Genomic DNA, 17,662 nt, shown 5'->3' on the forward strand with positions numbered 1-17,662 from the left:
CTCTGCTAAACGTACGACTTAGGCGATTATACGATTGATAAATAATAAAAATAATAATCCTTGCGTTTGATATAGTGCTTTATCACATCCTTGAGACGTCTCAAAGCACTTCACAGCACAAATTGTAAAGTGGATTGACGGTATATTTTGTGGGCAAAACACGGCAGCCAATTGCACACAGTCCCACAGCTAGTCGTGGACTATAAATTATAAATATAAAACTTATGTTAGTTTTACTGCAGTAGTACAGATGTCAGCAGTGTCGGAACAGGTCAGTGGCAACCTGGAGAGCTAATTGGTGGCCTTTTTTTTTGCTTCTCCCAGTTTAACCTAAGGTGTGAAGTTATGGACACCCAGCCACTGCTTTATGAAGGAGTTGGCCTGAAGAATGTATCCCACTAACCATTACATACCTAATGAGTTACCACTTGTTCTAGGGCCTTAGGATACAAGCAAGCAAAAAAGTTTCATGCACATAAAAGTCAAATACTGTAGTGAAAATGTCTTCCCAGCTACAGCTTATGTCAAGGAGGAAAATAATCCTTGCATTCGATATAGTGCTTTTCACGTCAGGAGGACGTCCCAAAATGTGCAGAGTAGGTATCTCCTGGTGTAAATGTAAAGGTGACACTGAATCCAAGACCGAGAAACTACCCAGATGTTACTGATCCTGCAGACCAAGCTATAAAACATCAAGATAAGCACCTTCCAACTGAAGAAGTTGACGTCACAAAACTCATAGGTTCAAAAGAAAGATTTGTGTATGTCAATCTATCTCACGCTGGCAGCGATAAGGTTCAAATTCCATTCCAGTTTTATGAAACTCAAAAAACAAAGGATGCTTTTCCTGAGAACGTGGAATAGCTCCAATGCATCCAATGGAGTAATATAATAATAATCCTTGCATTTGATATGGCGCCTTATCAAGTCTTCGACATCTCAAAGCGCTTCACAGGATATCCTGTAAAGTGAATTGACTGTATATTTTGTGGCCGAAACAGTAGCTAATTGTGCACAGCAGCGTCCCACAAACAATAGTGGATTGAGTGACCAATTGTTATTATCTTTGAAGGAATTATTACCCCGGAAAAGCGATCCACCAATCGACCAACAACCAGGTTCCTGCTAACTGCTAAGTAAACAGACATGTGGAGTAAGGAAGCTTGCCCAAAGTTTCACCCTGCCGGGAATCAAACCCAGGTCTCTCACTTGCGAGGTGAGTGCTCTAACCACTAAGCTACAAGACTACAGATAATAATAATAATAATAATCCTTGCATTTGATATAGCGCTTTTCACGTCGGGAGGACGGCGCAAAGCGCTTCACAGAACACACTGTAAAGTGAATTGACTGTATATTTGTGGGCGAACGCGGCAGCCAATTGCGCACAGCAATGTCCCACAAACAGTCGTAGATTGAAAGTGACCAATTTATTATTGTTTTGGTTTTAGAGGGATTATTATTAGGCTCTGTGTGGAGTAAGGAAACTTGCCCAAGGTTTCGCCCTCTGCCTGGAATTGAACTCAGGTCTCTCACTTGCAAAGCGAGTGCTCTAACCACTGAGCTACAGGACTCCACAAATAGATCCGATAGATTTTTTTGTACATCAGGGTATTGATGGATATGGGGAGAAAGCGGGAAATTGGAATTGAAAGGATTAGTTGAGGTACAGATCCGCCATGATCTAATTAAATGGCGGTATAGGCTCAAAGGGCTGAACGGTCTCCTACGATCGTATACTCCTAGAGCTTCAAGCACCAGCTACACAAAGTGCAAATTGCAATATGAAACTAAGACCACTTAATTGAACAGATTTTTCTGTTTCAACTGTAACTGGTTAAAAGCTGCCATACATGTACCCACACCTGCTGGCAAATCATAAACAATCCTTACATCTGACTCAGCGCCTTCACAGGAGTGAAAGTGTATTTTGTGGGAAAACATGACAGCTAGTTTGTGCACAGCAATGTCCCATAAACAGCCATGAAGTGAGGGTCCAATTTTATTTGGGGGATTGTTGGCCAGGGCACTGGGGGAATCGCCCTTCTCTGTTCAAATAATACTTGCATTTGATATAGCGCCGTATCACGTCTTTGAGACGTCTCAAAGCGCTTCACACGATACACTGCAAAGTGATTTGACTGTATTTTGTGGGCAATTAATTGTGCGATTTTCAGCTTGTCAAGTACCAATTAGTGATCTTAGAATTCCGATTTAGAAAGGAACATAAAGGTAGGGAGCAAAGACCCATACATAGCACCTTACAATTTGTCCAAACATCTCAGTTTCAGAACAGCGTTCGTGCATGCAGATAGATGCCAGCAGTTTTGTACATACTGACAGCTCACAGCAGCTAATACTGTCTCACAAAAAGTTAGGAAGTTAGTTACTTGAGAACAGAGAAATCCAAGCCTGGCAAACCATTGGGATGTGAGCGAAGCTGTTTGTTGTGCATGAAGCTGGGTATAACAGCCTGTCCCTCACAGAATCAAGGGGGAAAGTGAAAACAAAGTGCCGATGATATTTCTGAGATTGGCAGATTATTTTTGTGAATTGGAAGTTTGAGTGACCAATAACACTTTGCGTAGCCTCTCACTTAACCTTATGTTAGTCTGATCTCTGCCAGTGGCTGGTAGCTTCACTTGCTGAGGTCTGGCTAAGCTGTACTACAGCTGAGCTCTGGCATGTTTTGTGCTGCATTGCCCTGTCCCTTTTTCATGTCAATCGTGCTGTTCTGCAGAAGTTCCTGTTCTTTGCTCTGTTACCTTGCTTGATGGTAGTGTAGGTGAGGTCATTGGTTCAAGTCCCTCCTATAAACAGAGCAGCCACGACAGATATTTTAAAAAAACATCAAACAGTGGTTTAAATCAACAACCAATCTTTTCACTGTGATGTACCAAAGAGAAACAAATGCTATAATAAGCAAATACATATTTCACAATTCAGTATTTTTAACCAATAGAAATCTGCACCGGAGCTTGTAAATCTATACTAATAAAACAACAATGTCTGTCTGCACTTCAAGAAGGATCTCAATAATTGATTGACGTAGAGATCTGATTTATACCTCATCAGAAAGGTCTTGCACCTGGGAGTGACAAGGACATTTGTTTTCGGGTATTTCCTATCATTCATGAGTTATGATCTCAAATGTATTTCAGTTTTGCATTTTTCGCTGCAGTTACACCTGATGGCCACCGAGTCAAAGTGGTGCTGTGGCACTGTCGTGGCAGAGCAGCGACTCATGCAGACGTGCACTGCAGGTCCACCTGGTGGCCTGGGTGACCGTGGCTGTGGTATCCAGGGTCACAGAGCACGAACATAGCCAATTAAATGAACCTGAAGAACAAAGAATGATGCGGCTGCACTTCAATGCTGAAAGGACTGCAACAGAGCACCAAAATTAGTTACCCACTCAAAGAACATGGCCAAAAAGAGTCCTTCCACAGGAGTCCTCCCAGATGAGTATAGATAAAAATGAAATGTCTGTCTGTCAATCTACATTGCATATGGATCCTTTGGTTGGAAGCGAAGCTGCAATGGGTACAGCTAGTCTTTTAAAAAAAAGTAGGAACAGTGTAAGGAAATGACAGTAGAGAGATCTGGAAGGAAAGCAAGAAGGATAGCAGGTTGAGAATGGGGAAAATAGAGGAGCAAGGTGGGGAAAAAATAATCAATTGGTAAACAGAGTATCATAAGGCAGGTGAAAGGAGAGAACTTCCCAAAGCACTACACAATCATAGTCAAGTGAGTGGTTCTTTTTGTGGGCAAACAACAGTCATTTTGATCACAACCTGACAAACAGCTACAGCTGGAGGACTGTCGGCCACATTACCAGGAGAAACTTCCTTTTCTTTTCCAAATGAGCCATGGGATCAAATGTAATTCCAAATGACAATAATCCTTACATTTGGTATAAAACCTTCCACATCGGGAGGACGTTCTAATGTATTTCATAGGATTTACTATGTGCTTTCTGGGCAAACCTAGCACATGGCAGCCCAACTGCGCACAGCAACTTCTGACAACAGCCATGAAGTGAATGAACAATTTTATTTGGGGGATTTGTTGGCCAGGTCACCAGGAGAAACTCCCTTCTCTTTTTGAATAGTGCCGTGGATCGTTCATGTCCAGCTGAACAGGCAGACAGGCTTCGGTTTAACATCTCATCCGAAGGACAGCAGCTCTGAGAATGCAACATATCCTCAGCATTGTATTAGAATGTCATCTTAGACTCTGAGTCCCATGTCCCCATGTGGTACTTGAACCCCCAATCTTCTGACTCAGAGTGCTACCAACTGAGCCAGGCTGACACACAAATTATAAATAAGGTCTAACATATTTGGATGTTTAATGCCATTTAAATTATTATATAGTGCAATTGTTAGCTGCTAAGATGGCCAAGGGAAAGATGGGCAGAGCATCAGATCCCACCATTCGGCAGCAAGGCGTTCAATGTTTCTCTGGCACATTCTAATTTAATTCAAGGCTATGACGCTAGAAACATTCCGATATATGTCTAACGGCATTTAAAATTTGAATAATTGTGTAAAAGCCCTAACTACTTGGTAGAAGGTTTTACATTAGAGAAGCAAGCCATTCCTCGGGGGGAGGTGGGGGAGAAGTGGGGTCTCCGGCGGGAGAAGGGAGAGGTAGGGTACATAGTCTCCTCGGAGTGGAGTGGGGGGGGGGGGGGGAGTAGAGGGATCTTCACACAGATAGTTCCATGGAGAAAAGCTTTGGAACAGAATATTGGATTCCTCTGTGGTGATCTCAAAAATCTGGTTCATGAGCCAGGGGGTCCACAGTAACCCAGGGCACTGATAATCACAGCCCGGCCTGCCTGGTTTATTGATAGGACTGAGACACTTGGTGCAGGGATTCTTCCCACTCAGCTCCTGTTAACCCTGCAAGCCAAAACCCTAACAGGTAAGGTGGTCCTAGCTTGACAAGCAGCAAGAAGCTTGTCAGACAGTGCTTTCAATGGCAAGCTATGCAATGTTAGCTGCTTAAAACTCAGCAATTTTACCTACACTCAAGCCTTGGCTCTCACTAACCAGCCTCAAAATACTAACAAAGTCAAACACTTGAGATGTGTGGAGAGACACTGCTTCAATTTGCAACAACAACAACAACAACAAGATTCCATTTATAAAGCGCCTTTCACGTCAGGAGGACGTCCCAAGGCGCTGCACAGTTGGGTCATGACCCGAGCAGGGGGGAAATGGTCAGGGTGAGGGGAGGGAAGGGAGGGACGAGGAGGGGGGAAATGGTCAGGGTGAAGGGAGGGAAGGGAGGGAGCGAGGAGGGGGAAATGGTCAGGGTGAGGGGAGGGAAGGGAGGGAGCGAGGAAGGGGGAAATGGTCAGGGGGAGGGAAGGGAGGGAGCGAGAAGGGGTAAATGGTCAGGGTGAGGGGAGAGTCGAGAGGGGAGCTGAAGGCACGGTCAAAGAGAAAGGTTTTGAGACCGGCCTTGAAGGAGGAGAGGGAGGAGGCGGCGAAGGCACTGGGGGATAGAGTTCCAGAGCCTCGGGCTGAGAGGCTGAAGGCCCGACCACCGATGGTAGGGCGATTGGGGCGGGGGCTGTGGAGCAGACCGGAGCCAGAGGAACGGAGGGTACGGGCAGGTAGATAGGGGGATAGTAGGTCAGAGAGGTAGGAGGGAGCGAGGCCGTGAATGGCCTTATAGGTGAGGATGAGGATCTTGAAATCAATCCTCTGGGGGATGGGGAGCCAGTGGAGGCGAGCGAGGGTGGGAGTGATGTGGTCCCGTAGATACCCGGTGTGCCGTCACCTCAGTAATCTAGCCACCTCACAATTGCGGGCACATTTTCAGTCTCTTTCATTGTCTACGGTAAAAGACAGGCAGTCTATCTGCTTCAGTAAACCGGGCACCTCACTATTCAGAACAACAGTCATTGATTGCGGCCGCTACAGCACCCTCCTCCACTTTAAACACAGTACAAAGCCTGATTGACCTGTACACAGCGTGCTAGGCTTCGGGCTTCTCGCGCTGTTTCCTCTACGCTGCTACTGTGGACGGAATGGGCTCCGGTCGCCCGCGCACAGTGCGGGGAGTGTTGGGATCACAGAAGCGGCGGGAGCAGGGAATCCTTTGCCCGGCGCTCGAGGCCTAACCTGAGCTCCTGCGGCCAATTCTTGGTAAGTGGTATAAAGCATGCCACCACGGAAGGAGTTGTCATTACATGAGAGCGCGGACATAATCTAAAACATTGAGAGCAAAAGTCATAGACAGTTAGCTGTGATCTATGGCATTGGCAGAACGCAAGTTAGATGCCTTCTCAAAAGGAAGGCATGAAAGCTTTTGAAGAAAATCAACAGCTTGATAGAAAACTTGTGTTTGAACTCTCAGTATGAGGACATTGATAAACTGACATGGGAGTGGTTCCAGCATACTCGTGGTCTCAACATGCCTGTGTCTGGCCCCATGATACAGGAGAAAACACTCAGTCCTGTAGTTCAGTGGTTAGAGCACTCGCCTCGCAAGCGAGACATGGGTTCGATTCCTGGCACGACAAAATATTGGGTAAGTTTCTTTACTTCATAGGTTACTTCATAGGAATCCAGTTGTCAGTCGATTGGTGGATCGCTTTTCGGGAGTAATAATAATTCCTTCAAAAAATAATAATAATAAATTGGTCACTCAATCCACGACTGTTTGTGGACGCTGCTGTGCGCAATTGGCTGCCGTGTTTCGCCCACAAAATACACAGTCAATTCACTTTCCAGTATATTCTGTGAAGCACTTTGAGACGTCTCAAAGACGTGTTAAGGCGCTATATCAAATGCAAGGATTATTATTACTTTTCATTTCAGACATAGGGAAATGTCTATATGTAAGTCATACATATGTAGAACTCTTAGTTTGATTTGGATACCCTTAAACATGATGATGTGTTTCCGCATGTGTCAAGACACCTGGCTGACCAAAAAAAGACAGGTAGAGCCATAACTGTGAAGATATATTCTCTAGAATTATATTCTCCAGAATATAGAAGAATTAGAGGTGATCTTAGAGAAACCTATAAGATCATCAAAGGGCAATGATAGAGTGGATAGTGGGAGATTGTTTCCCCGGTTGGAGAAACTAAAACCAGGGGTCACAACCTTAAAATCAGAGGCAGCCCTTTCGCACTGAGTTGAGGAAGAACTTCTTCACTCAAAGGGCAGTGAATGGATGGAACTCACTACCCCAAAGGGCTGTTGACGCTCAGTCCTTGAACATATTCAAGACTGAGATAGATATATTTCTTATTGCAAAAGGGATTAAGGGATATGGGGATAAGGCGGGGTCAGGCTATTAGCTGGAGTTAGATTAGAAGATCAGCCATGATTGAATGGCGGGGCAGGCTCGAAGGGCCAAATGGCCTACTCCTGCTCCTACATGTTGTGTTATGTTACAGGGTGGTAAGCGAAGCGGAGAACAGAAACAGGGCACCTCAGCTCAGCCACTGAAGTAGCTCCAAGCACTTTAGGCATGTAGTGAGACACTGCTTCAACATGGCAATAATAATTGCTCCAAAAAGTCTAAGTGGAATCCAAGTGTAATTCATAGAAACACTGGAGATCGATCAGATGGTTGAAATGGTGAGCGTGAAGATCAGATGGTTGGGAGATAGAATCACTCCTGGGAGCTCGCTGACCCAAGCAATAACATCAAAACCATCTCTCCTAAACAACAACAACAACAACAAGATTCCATTTATAAAGCGCCTTTCACGTCAGGAGGACGTCCCAAGGCGCCGCACAGTTGGGTCATGACCCGAGCAGGGGGAAATGGTCAGGGTGAGGGGAGGGAAGGGAGGGACGAGGAGGGGGGAAATGGTCAGGGTGAGGGGAGGAAGGGAGCAAGGAGGGGGGAAATGGTGAGGGGAGGGAAGGAAGGGAGCAAGGAGGGGGGAAATGGTGAGGGGAGGGAAGGGAGGGAGCGAGGAGGGGGTAGAGAGTCGAGAGGGGAGCTGAAGGCACGGTCAAAGAGAAAGGTTTTGAGACCGGCCTTGAAGGAGGAAAGGGAGGAAGCGGCGAAGGCACTGGGGGATGGAGTTCCAGAGCCTGGGGCTGAGAGGCTGAAGGCCCGACCACCGATGGTAGGGCGGTTGGGGCGGGGGACGTGGAGCAGACCGGAGCCAGAGGAACGGAGGGTACGGGCAGGTAGGTAGGGGGATAGTAGGTTGGAGAGGTAGGAGGGAGCAAGGCCGTGAATGGCCTTGTAGGTGAGGATGAGGATCTTGAAATCAATCCTCTGGGGGATGGGGAGCCAGTGGAGGCGAGCGAGGGTGGGAGTGATGTGGTCCCGAAGCCTGGTGCGGGACAGTACACGAGCTGCAGAGTTCTGAATGACCTGCAGCTTGTGGAGGGAGGTGGCGGGAAGGCCGGCGAGGAGAGAGTTCCCATAGTCCAGCCTTGAGGTGACAAAGGCGTGAACCAGGGTTTCAGCAGCGTGAGGGGTGAGGTAGTGCCGTAGTCTGGCGATGTTCCGGAGGTGATGGAAGGCGGTGCCAGTTGTGGTGCGGATGTGAGGGAGAAAGGACAGCTCAGGGTCGAACAAAACGCCGAGGTTCCTGACTGGCTTTGAGAGGTGGAGAGTGCAGCCTTGGATGCTGATGGTGTCAGCGCCTGAGGTGCGGAGGCGCTGACGTGAGCCAATCAGGAGGGCCTCGGTTTTTCGCACGTTGAGCTGAAGAAAGTTGTCTCTCGTCCAGGACTCGATGTCGGACAGGCAGCTGTCAGGACATCGGTGGTCGTGGAGTTGAGAGTAGAGGAGGAAAGGTAGAGTTGGGTGTCATCCGCATACATGTGGAAGTTAACCCCATGTCTGCGGATGATGTCACCGAGGGGGAGCATATAGAGGGTGAAGAGGAGGGGACCGAGGACAGAGCCCTGAGGGACACCACATGAGACAGTGCGGGGGGTGGAGGAGAAGCCATTCGTCGAGACAAAGTGAAGACGGTGAGAAAGGTACGACCTAAACCATTCAAGGACAGTGCCTTGAAGGTTGAGGTGGGAGGACAAGCGGTGGAGTAGGATAGCGTGGTCGACCGTATCGAATGCTGCCGATAGGTCGAGGAGGACGAGGAGACAGAGGGAGCCCTGGTCACAGATGGTCAGGATATCATTGGTGACCTTGACCAGGGCAGTTTCTGTGCTATGGGCAGCACGGAAACCTGACTGAAGGGGTTCGAAAAGAGAATGGGTGGAAAGGAAAGAGCGCAGTTGGGAGGCGACAACTCTTTCCAAGACCTTGGAGAGAAAGGTGCATTCTTTTAAGGTTAAGTGGCTAAATAAGGTGTGGTTAAACCGGTACCCACCGAGATTCAAGATGTCTGCTGAGAGGGAATCTTCCCACTCAACTCCCATAAACCCCGCAAACCAAAGCCCAAACAGATAGGGTTGTCCTAGTTGAAAGCTTGCCAGACAATGTTCTTAATGGCAACCTATGCAGTTTTAGTTTGTTAAAGTCCAACCCACACTCTCGTGTCCCCAAGCCTTGGTTCTGTCCAATCTTTGCCTAATACTCTCCAGCATTATGTAAGCAAGGTGTGTCCCTCCAGGGAGAGAGTGTGTGTAGGTGGTAAATATAAAACTCTCTGGTTTGGATACCCTAGCATTGTGATTGGCTTCAGAATATGTCAGACACCCGACTGAACAAAAAAANCATTGTGTCAGCATGTCTCATCCTCAGCCAGGCATTATACAACAACCTACTCATGTCGTAAACCCCAGCATTATGAAGAGGTTACTCACTGCCTCACACCCTCAAACACCACAAATGCATGGATAGATTACACAGTATGTAACAGCTAGTCCTCCAGTCTACACACCATTTTACTTCTATTTCAAAATAATATCAATATTAATTGCTTAATTTATGATGTAAACAGAATGGTTATTGCTTGTTAGTTATCAAGTCAGCCCATTTATATTAGCCCCCCTAATATCATCTCTACCATAACCCGCTTGATTTAACCAACGTCTGTTTATGTATATATCACTGGGCAGCAGCAACCATGGAATCACAATGATCTCTCTCCTGTAAAAAATATTCTGCTAACTTCTCTCTGTTTTTTTGATGACAATCTTAAATTTATTCCCTCGAGTTACTAACTCACCAACCAATAGAAATACAGTGGAATCCACTTTTGCCAGACGCCAGTTAAACCCGGTCGTCAGGTAAATCAAATAAAACACCAGTCTCGATGTGTCCAGCTTAACCGGCTTCCATTGTCGTATATTCTCAATTACTTCATTAAAATTTACCCTGGAATTTTGAAACCTTCTATTTTAGTGAAAACACAGTCCCAATTTTTATCATCTCTGGTCACAAATTGTCTCTCAGGATCCTGGCACTATCCTAATGAATCACCTCTGTATCCCTCTCTAGGATCTTGACACCTTTCCGAAAGAGGGGTGCCAAAATTGGTCACAATACTCCATTTGAAGCTTAATGCTAACAAATAACCTGGACCTCTTCTATCCTTGCCCTATTTAAATATCTGAGATCTCAGAGTTTTATGGCTTCGTTAACTTGCACGCTTTGAAAGATTTGTGAATCTGAAACCCTAGGTCTCTCTGCTCTCCCACTTCTTTTACAGTTTCATAATTTAGTGGTCATTGTCACCGCCTGCCAACTCCGCCGCCCGGATACTAACCCGCACAAAACTCCGGATTCAGATCACGCCAACCCTTGCTAGGCTGCACTGACTCCCAATTTCCGAACGAATCGACTTCAAGATCCTTTCTCTTGTTTTCAAATTCCTTCATGCCCTCGCACCTCCCTATGTTAGAAGCGCTTTGGGACGTCCTCCTGACGTGAAAAGCGCTATATCAAATGCAAGGATTATTATTATTATTATTATTTCGTTCCTGACTTGCTCACTCCCCACTCCACAACCCGCTGTTTCCGCTCGGCTGGCGCAGGCCTTCTGTTCGTCCCTCACGCCCTCCGCTCCACTATCGGCAGCCGTGCTTTCAGCCACTACGCCCTGAAGCTCTGGAACTCTCTTCCCCAGTCCCTCTACCTTACCCATCTCTACCTACTTTCAAATCCCACCTAAAGACCTTCCTTTTCAATCGTGCTTATGGTCCCTCTCCCCCTGGCTTGGGGTCAGACTCCGCCACTGTTAAGTGCTCCATGACTGTAACCAGCGTGAAGGGCGCTATTTAAATGCAAATTATTGTTGTTGTCATTTCCTTTATTTTTGTATCACCTCACAACTTACTGCATTCAATTTAATCTGCTATCCCTTAGATCAATCCACTAACCCTTCTCTGAACTCCAGAAATTGCTTATAGTCCTGTTTGCAGTTAGCCACACTGCTTACTTTTGTCACATGCAAATTACATTTCCCCACAAGGATTATAATACATAGAATTTAATACAATGATACAGCACAGAAAAGGACCATTCGGCTTTTACAAACCGCTGTTTATAATTCACCCAAGTCTCCTAATCCCCTCTCCATTGCCGCTGAGGAATGTCATGGTGTAATACAGTCACACACCTTTCAGCTGATTCACATAAGGAAGTATCTGGTTGGAGCCAGTGACAAGTGCAGGAAAGGAAACTACGCTGCAAATTGACGTTTGGCTCCAATATCCAGTATTGTAGCTCATTCTAACATTGTCACTTATGGCTTTTGACAAGATGACGGCCCTAAAATTACTCCAAGACAGTTGATTATCAGGCCCTGTGCTATGTTTAATGCACTAACATTGCATAGTCTACACTTTGCCCAAGAATTCTGGTTTCCAAATCTCAGCTCATGTTATCACATGTGGAGAGGAACAAACATCAGCCACTGATTTATGTAAAAAATAAATAATCCATGCTTTTGATAATAGTACCTCATCATTCAATCACAAAGTCTCAAAGCACTTTACAGAAATATGCTGCAAAATGGAGTGACTGTGTATTTTGTGGCCAAAATTCATTTGTATACAACAATATCCCATAAACAGCCAATTTTATTTAGGAGATTCCCTTTTCTTTTCGAATAGCGCCATGGGATCTTTAACGTCAAGACTGAGATAGATAGATTTCTTATTGCAAAAGGGATTAAGGGATATGGGGATAAGGCAAGGTCAGGCTATTAGCTGGAGTTAGATTAGAAGATCAGCCATGATTGATTAGAAGATCAGCCGAATAGCCTACTCCTGCTCCTACATGTTATGTACACCTGAACAGGCAGACAGGACCTCAGCTTAACATATCATCCGAAGGACAGCACCTCTGGCAATGTAACCTCCCCCAGCCCCCATCCCTTCCCCCTCAGCACTCAGTCAGTTTACCACTATGTGATTTCAAGTTCTGATGTGGGGCTTACGCCCACAACCTTCTGACTCAGAGGCGATAGTGCTACCAACTGAGCGAGGCTGACACACATTCAGGGCAGCTGTGAAATCTAGGCATATGGTCTCCTGGTGGCTGATGCCATGGAGCACATGACAGTTAATGTTCTGCTCATCCTGGTCGATTGCTGAGAGCTGGACTGGCACTGGGTCCAATTCACATTTGCCATTATTCACAATAGCACCCGTGGGAAAAACACAAATTTTGAGACAAAAGCTACAAAAATAAGAAAATGTGCTCCCTGCGTGCTTGAGGAAACTGATTGAGACCAGTTGGAAACTCCTCTACATTTTCTACAGTTAATATGTTTCTGGTGTGAGAGCCAGCAAATAATCTGCTGTCAGAGAAAGAGAATGAAGTGTGCACTGCTCCACATGAGAATGTCCTGCCACCAGGGCTGGACTGGGTTTACTCAGCGTCTTCTATACCTAAACCTGGTAGGTATAGAATGCCAACACTGGATATCCAACAACAACTTGGATTTATATAGTACCCTTCACTCAGGGTAGCATCCCAGAACGATTTCAAATGGGAATGGTGCACTTAACAGGAATAAAGTCCTAATCCACAAACAATTAAAAAGAAAAACAATCTAATCTCCCACTGCTCTCATCAACATGGGCTCAACTGCCACAAATGTGGTAAAGGCTGGAATCAAACTGCCATAATCTCACAAACAAAGTTATTTAACTTAACATTTTCAGGGAAACTCCAACATTTATGGTTGATCTGAAGTAAAGGGTTCAGGATATACCCTAATCACAAATCAGAATAGAATTCAGAGTTGTGGTTCAACACATTGTTTGACAATATGGATATAAAACTGAATACTGCACGGACAATTGGTTTACCTTCTGCCCTTTTTCGTTCTTTTGGAATACAAAAACTGGTGCAGCAATGGCTGGTTTTTCTATGAAGAGAGGAAACAAGAACAGTAATCACTACACACATTGCCATCACAACTCTCGAGCAAGATGAAAGGTAGGACAGACACCAAATTTACTGAAAAGGGATCTCCTTTACTCTTTGTCCCCCTTTTATTCTTGCCCTCTCTCTTTTTGCAATTGTCTTCCCCCAATCTCTTTCTCTCTCTCCCCCAGTCTCTCTCTTTGTATCTTTCTCTCTCTGCCTCTCTCAATCACTCTCTCCTCCCCCATGTCTCTCTTTCTCTCTCTGCACCTTTCAGTCACTCTCCCTCTCTGTCCCCCTCAGTCACTCTCTCCCCACCCCCAGTCTGTCTCTCCCGTCCCCACCCCCAGTCTGTCTCTCCCACACCCCCAGTCTGTCTCTCCCACGCCCACCCCCAGTCTGTCTCTCCCGCCCCCCCCCGTCTGTCTCTCCCGCCCCCTCTCTGTCTCTCCCGCCCCCTCAGTCTGTCTATCTCCCGCCCCCTCAGTCTGTCTCTCCCGCCCCCCCCCCGTCTCTCTCCCGCCCCCTCAGTCTGTCTCTCCCGCCCCTCAGTCTGTCTCTCCCGCCCCCCCCCGTCTGTCTCTCCCGCCCCCTCAGTCTGTCTCTCCCGCCCCTTTAGTCTGTCTCTCCCGCCCTCCCAGTCTGTCTCTCCCGCCCCTCAGTCTGTCTCTCCCGCCCCCTTCAGTCTGTCTCTCCCGCCCCCTCAGTCTGTCTCTCCCGCCCCCCCTTGACAACAACAAGATTACATTTGTATAGCGCCTTTCATGTCAGGAGGACGTCCCAGTGACAGCATTTCAGACCGGAGCTGGGGTCGTGGGGGAGAAGGGAGGGGAGGGGCCGATGGCATGATCAAAGAGGAGGGTTTTGAGGCGGGACTTGAAGGAGGCAAAGGAGGGGAGTGACTGGGGATGGAATTCCAGAGGTTGGGACAGAGTGGCTGAAGGCACTCCCACCAATGGTGGGGCGGGTGGGGCGGGGGATGTGGAGCAGCCAGAGTTGGTGGGTTGGTAGGGGGTTAGGAGGTCACAGAGGTAGGGTGGGTGAGGCCATGGAGGGCTTTGTATGTGAGGACCAGGATCTTGAACTGGATCCTCATTCTCTCCCCCCCCACCCGCCCCAGTCTCTCTCCCCCCCCACCCGCCCCAGTCTCTCCCCCCACCCGCCCCAGTCTCTCCCCCCCACCCGCCCCAGTCTCTCTCCCCCCCCCCGCCCGCCCAGTCTCTCTCCCCCCCACCCGCCCAGTCTCTCTCCCCCCCCCGCCCGCCTCAGTCTCTCTCCCCCCCCGCCCGCCTCAGTCTCTCTCCCCCCCCACCCGCCCCAGTCTCTCTCCCCCCCGCCCGCCCCAGTCTCTCTCCCCCCCGCCTGCCCCAGTCTCTCTCCTCCCCCCCGCCTCAGTCTCTCTCCCCCCCCGCCCGCCTCAGTCTCTCTCCCCCACCGCCCGCCTCAGTCTCTCTCCCCCCACCGCCCGCCTCAGTCTCTCTCACCCACCGCCCGCCTCAGTCTCTCTCACCCACCGCCCGCCTCAGTCTCTCTCCCCCCCCGCCCGCCTCAGTCTCTCTCCCCCCCCGCCCGCCTCAGTCTCTCTCCCCCCCGCCCGCCTCAGTCTCTCTCCCCACCGCCCGCCTCAGTCTCTCTCCCCCACCGCCCGCCTCAGTCTCTCTCCCCCCGCCCGCCTCAGTCTCTCTCCCCCACCGCCCGCCTCAGTCTCTCTCCCCCCCCGCCCGCCTCAGTCTCTCTCCCCCACCGCCCGCCTCAGTCTCTCTCCCCCCCCGCCCGCCTCAGTCTCTCTCCCCCGCCCGCCTCAGTCTCTCTCCCCCCCGCCCGCCTTAGTCTCTCCCCCACCGCCCGCCTCAGTCTCTCTCTCCCCCGCCCGCCTCAGTCTCTCTCCCCCCGCCCACCCGCCCCAGTCTCTCTCCTCCCCCCCCGCCTTTGTCTCTCTCCCCCCCCGCCGCCTCAGTCTCTCTCCCCCGCCCGCCCCAGTCTCTCTCCTCCCCCCCGCCTCAGTCTCTCTCCCCCACCCACTGCCTCAGTCTCTCTCATGCCCCTCAGTCTCTCTCCACTCCCCTTAGTCTCTCTATCTCTGCCCCTCAGTCTCTACCCTTCCCCCTCTCTTCCCCCCTCTCAGTTTCAGGGATGCGTTTGCTCTTCCCATCAATCTCTCTCTCTCTCTCTCTAACCATCTCTATGAATATCTTCTTCCATCTCTTTTGCTTTCTATCAATCCCTCAGTCAGTCACTCTCTCTTCCCCCTGGCTCTGTCTCCCCCTGAAACCCGCCCGTGCTCTCTCCCTGACCCTTCCCTGCTCTCTCTCCCCCCGCCACCCCACCCCGCTCTCTCCCCGCCACTGCCCCGCATGCTCTCTCCCCCCGACCCCCACCACACTCTCTCCCCCCCGCCACCGCCCTTCTCTCTCCCCCCAATGCCCCCCTCTCCCCGCAACTCCCCCTCTCCCCGCAACTCCCTCCTCTCCCCCGCCACCCCCTTGTTTCTCCCTCCGCCACCCCCTTCTCTCTCCTCCCACCCTCTCTCCCCGCAACTCCGCCCTCTCTCTCCCCGCAACTCCCCCTTCTCTCTCCCCCCGCCACCCACTTCCCTCTCCTCCCCCTCTCTCTCCCTGCAACTCCCCCCCCTCTCTCCCCCCGCTACCCCCTTCGCTCTCCCCCGCCACCGCCTTCTCTCCCCCCCCGCCACCGCCTTTTTCACCCTCTCTGCCCCCGCTCTCCCCCCTTCCCCTCATTCTCTTCTTCACCCTCTCTGCCCCCACTCTCCCCCCTTCCCCTCAACCTCTCTGCCCCCCCTCTCCCCCATTCTTCATCCTCTCTCCCCTTCCGATCTTCTTCATCCTCTCTCCCCCCTCCCTCTTCCACTCACCCTCTTTCCCCTCTCCTTCGCCCTCTCTCCCACTCCCCTCTTCTTCACCATCTCTCCCCCTCCCCTTCGCCCTCTCTCCCACTCCTCCTCTTCTTCACCTTCTCTGCCCCTTCCCCTCACCGTCTTCTTCACCCTCCCTGCCCCCCGCTCTCCCCCATCCCTCACCCTCTCTCTCCCCACCCTCCCTCTCCCCACCCTCCCTCTTCTTCACCCTCCCTGCCCCCCACTCTCACCCCCTTCCTCTCACCCTCTCTATTCACCCCTCCCTTCCACTTCCCCCTTCTTCACCCTCCCTCTCTCCCCCACCCTCTCCCTTTCCCCCTTCTTCACCCTCCCCACCCCATCTCTCTTCCCCCCCCACCCTCTCTCTTCCCGCCTCACTCTTCCCCCCTCCCCACCCTCACTCTTCCCCAACCCACCCTCTCTCTCTTCCCCAACCGCCCTCTCTCTCTCCCCCCCCGCCCTCTCTCTCTCCCCCCCGCCCTCTCTCTCCCCCCGCCCTCTCTCTCTCCCCCCCGCCCTCTCCTCTCCCCCCGCCCCTCTCTCTCCCCCCCGCCCTCTCTCTCCCCCCCCGCTCTCTCTCCCCCCCGCCCGCTCTCTCTCCCCCCCGCCCGCTCTCTCTCCCCCCCGCCCCTCTCTCTCCCCCCCGCCCTCTCTCTCCCCCCCCCCGCTCTCTTTTTCTTGCTCCCTCCCACTACTCACTAAAGCTCAACTGTTTCTCTTTCTCCCCCATCCACCTTTCACTGTCTCAAGTCTCCCTCTCACTGCCCAAGGCCTCTCGCGGTGAATCCTGTTTATGTCTGTGTCTCTTTTAGTCTCTAAACCACTTGCAGGTCTTTACCTATTCCAGATCCCTCTATTTCAGTCACTCTCTATTCCTTTTGTTGCTCCAACGTCTCCCGAGTCTCTATCTGTCCCTCTCCCCGCCCGCCCTAGTCTGTCTTCTCTTGGACTCTCTCTCTCCTACCACCTTCTCCTCTGGAAGGGCCTCCTTCATTGCCCCTGTGTAGCCCAGCCCACGCTGAGGGGCTCAGGCCTTACTTCCCTGTGTGTGTGTGTGCTGGGGCCTGCCCTGCCCCGCTGGGTGCGATATGGGCGGCAGTGTGTGTCCCGCTGGGCCGGGGAGCGGCGCTGGATGCTGCAGCAGCGCAGTGCTGGAGGCGGTGATGGCTGGGGGCCGCCGCCCGGCCCCGTCGCCTACCTTCATTCGCCAGATCCGCCATTTTAGCATTCACTGGTACCCACAATGCTGCAGGAGCGGGCTGGCACGCATGCGCACTCCGCCTATTCCGGACTCGGGCCGTTGGTGAATGCGACGCATGCGCACACTGAGGGGCCGCGCTGCACATGCGCACACCGAGCCTGCCGACAAGAGGACATGTAGAGCAATGCGCGTGCGCAATACTGGAGGCGCCATAAAAGTGCGCCTCACACCCCTCACCCCCCACTCCACCCCCACACCCTCATCTCCACCCCCACCCTCACCCTCTCCCCCACCTCACGCCCACCATC

The 17,662-nt window shown here is 50.5% G+C and overlaps 1 protein-coding gene across 5 annotated transcripts in view; it reads right to left on the minus strand.

The window, feature by feature from the left end:
* Positions 1-17,432, minus strand: part of ranbp3b (RAN binding protein 3b) — a 70,748-nt gene extending 53,316 nt beyond the window's left edge. For 3 of the 5 annotated variants that reach the window (XM_042342636.1, XM_042342634.1, XM_042342633.1), the window contains exons 1-3: positions 17,352-17,432; positions 13,221-13,279; positions 2,766-2,810 (exon numbers count right to left, since the gene is read on the minus strand). In XM_042342636.1, the coding sequence (XP_042198570.1) occupies positions 2,766-2,810; positions 13,221-13,279; positions 17,352-17,373 (126 nt within the window). In that variant the 5' untranslated portion in view covers positions 17,374-17,432. The remainder of the gene's footprint in view (positions 1-2,765; positions 2,811-13,220; positions 13,280-17,351) is intronic. The other 2 variants (XM_042342637.1, XM_042342635.1) reach the window with 1 other exon arrangement.
* Between the last annotated feature and the right edge of the window lie 230 nt (positions 17,433-17,662).

The sequence above is a fragment of the Callorhinchus milii genome, unplaced genomic scaffold, assembly GCF_018977255.1.
Source record: "Callorhinchus milii isolate IMCB2004 unplaced genomic scaffold, IMCB_Cmil_1.0 Scaffold21, whole genome shotgun sequence".
Classification (NCBI taxonomy): domain Eukaryota; kingdom Metazoa; phylum Chordata; class Chondrichthyes; order Chimaeriformes; family Callorhinchidae; genus Callorhinchus; species Callorhinchus milii.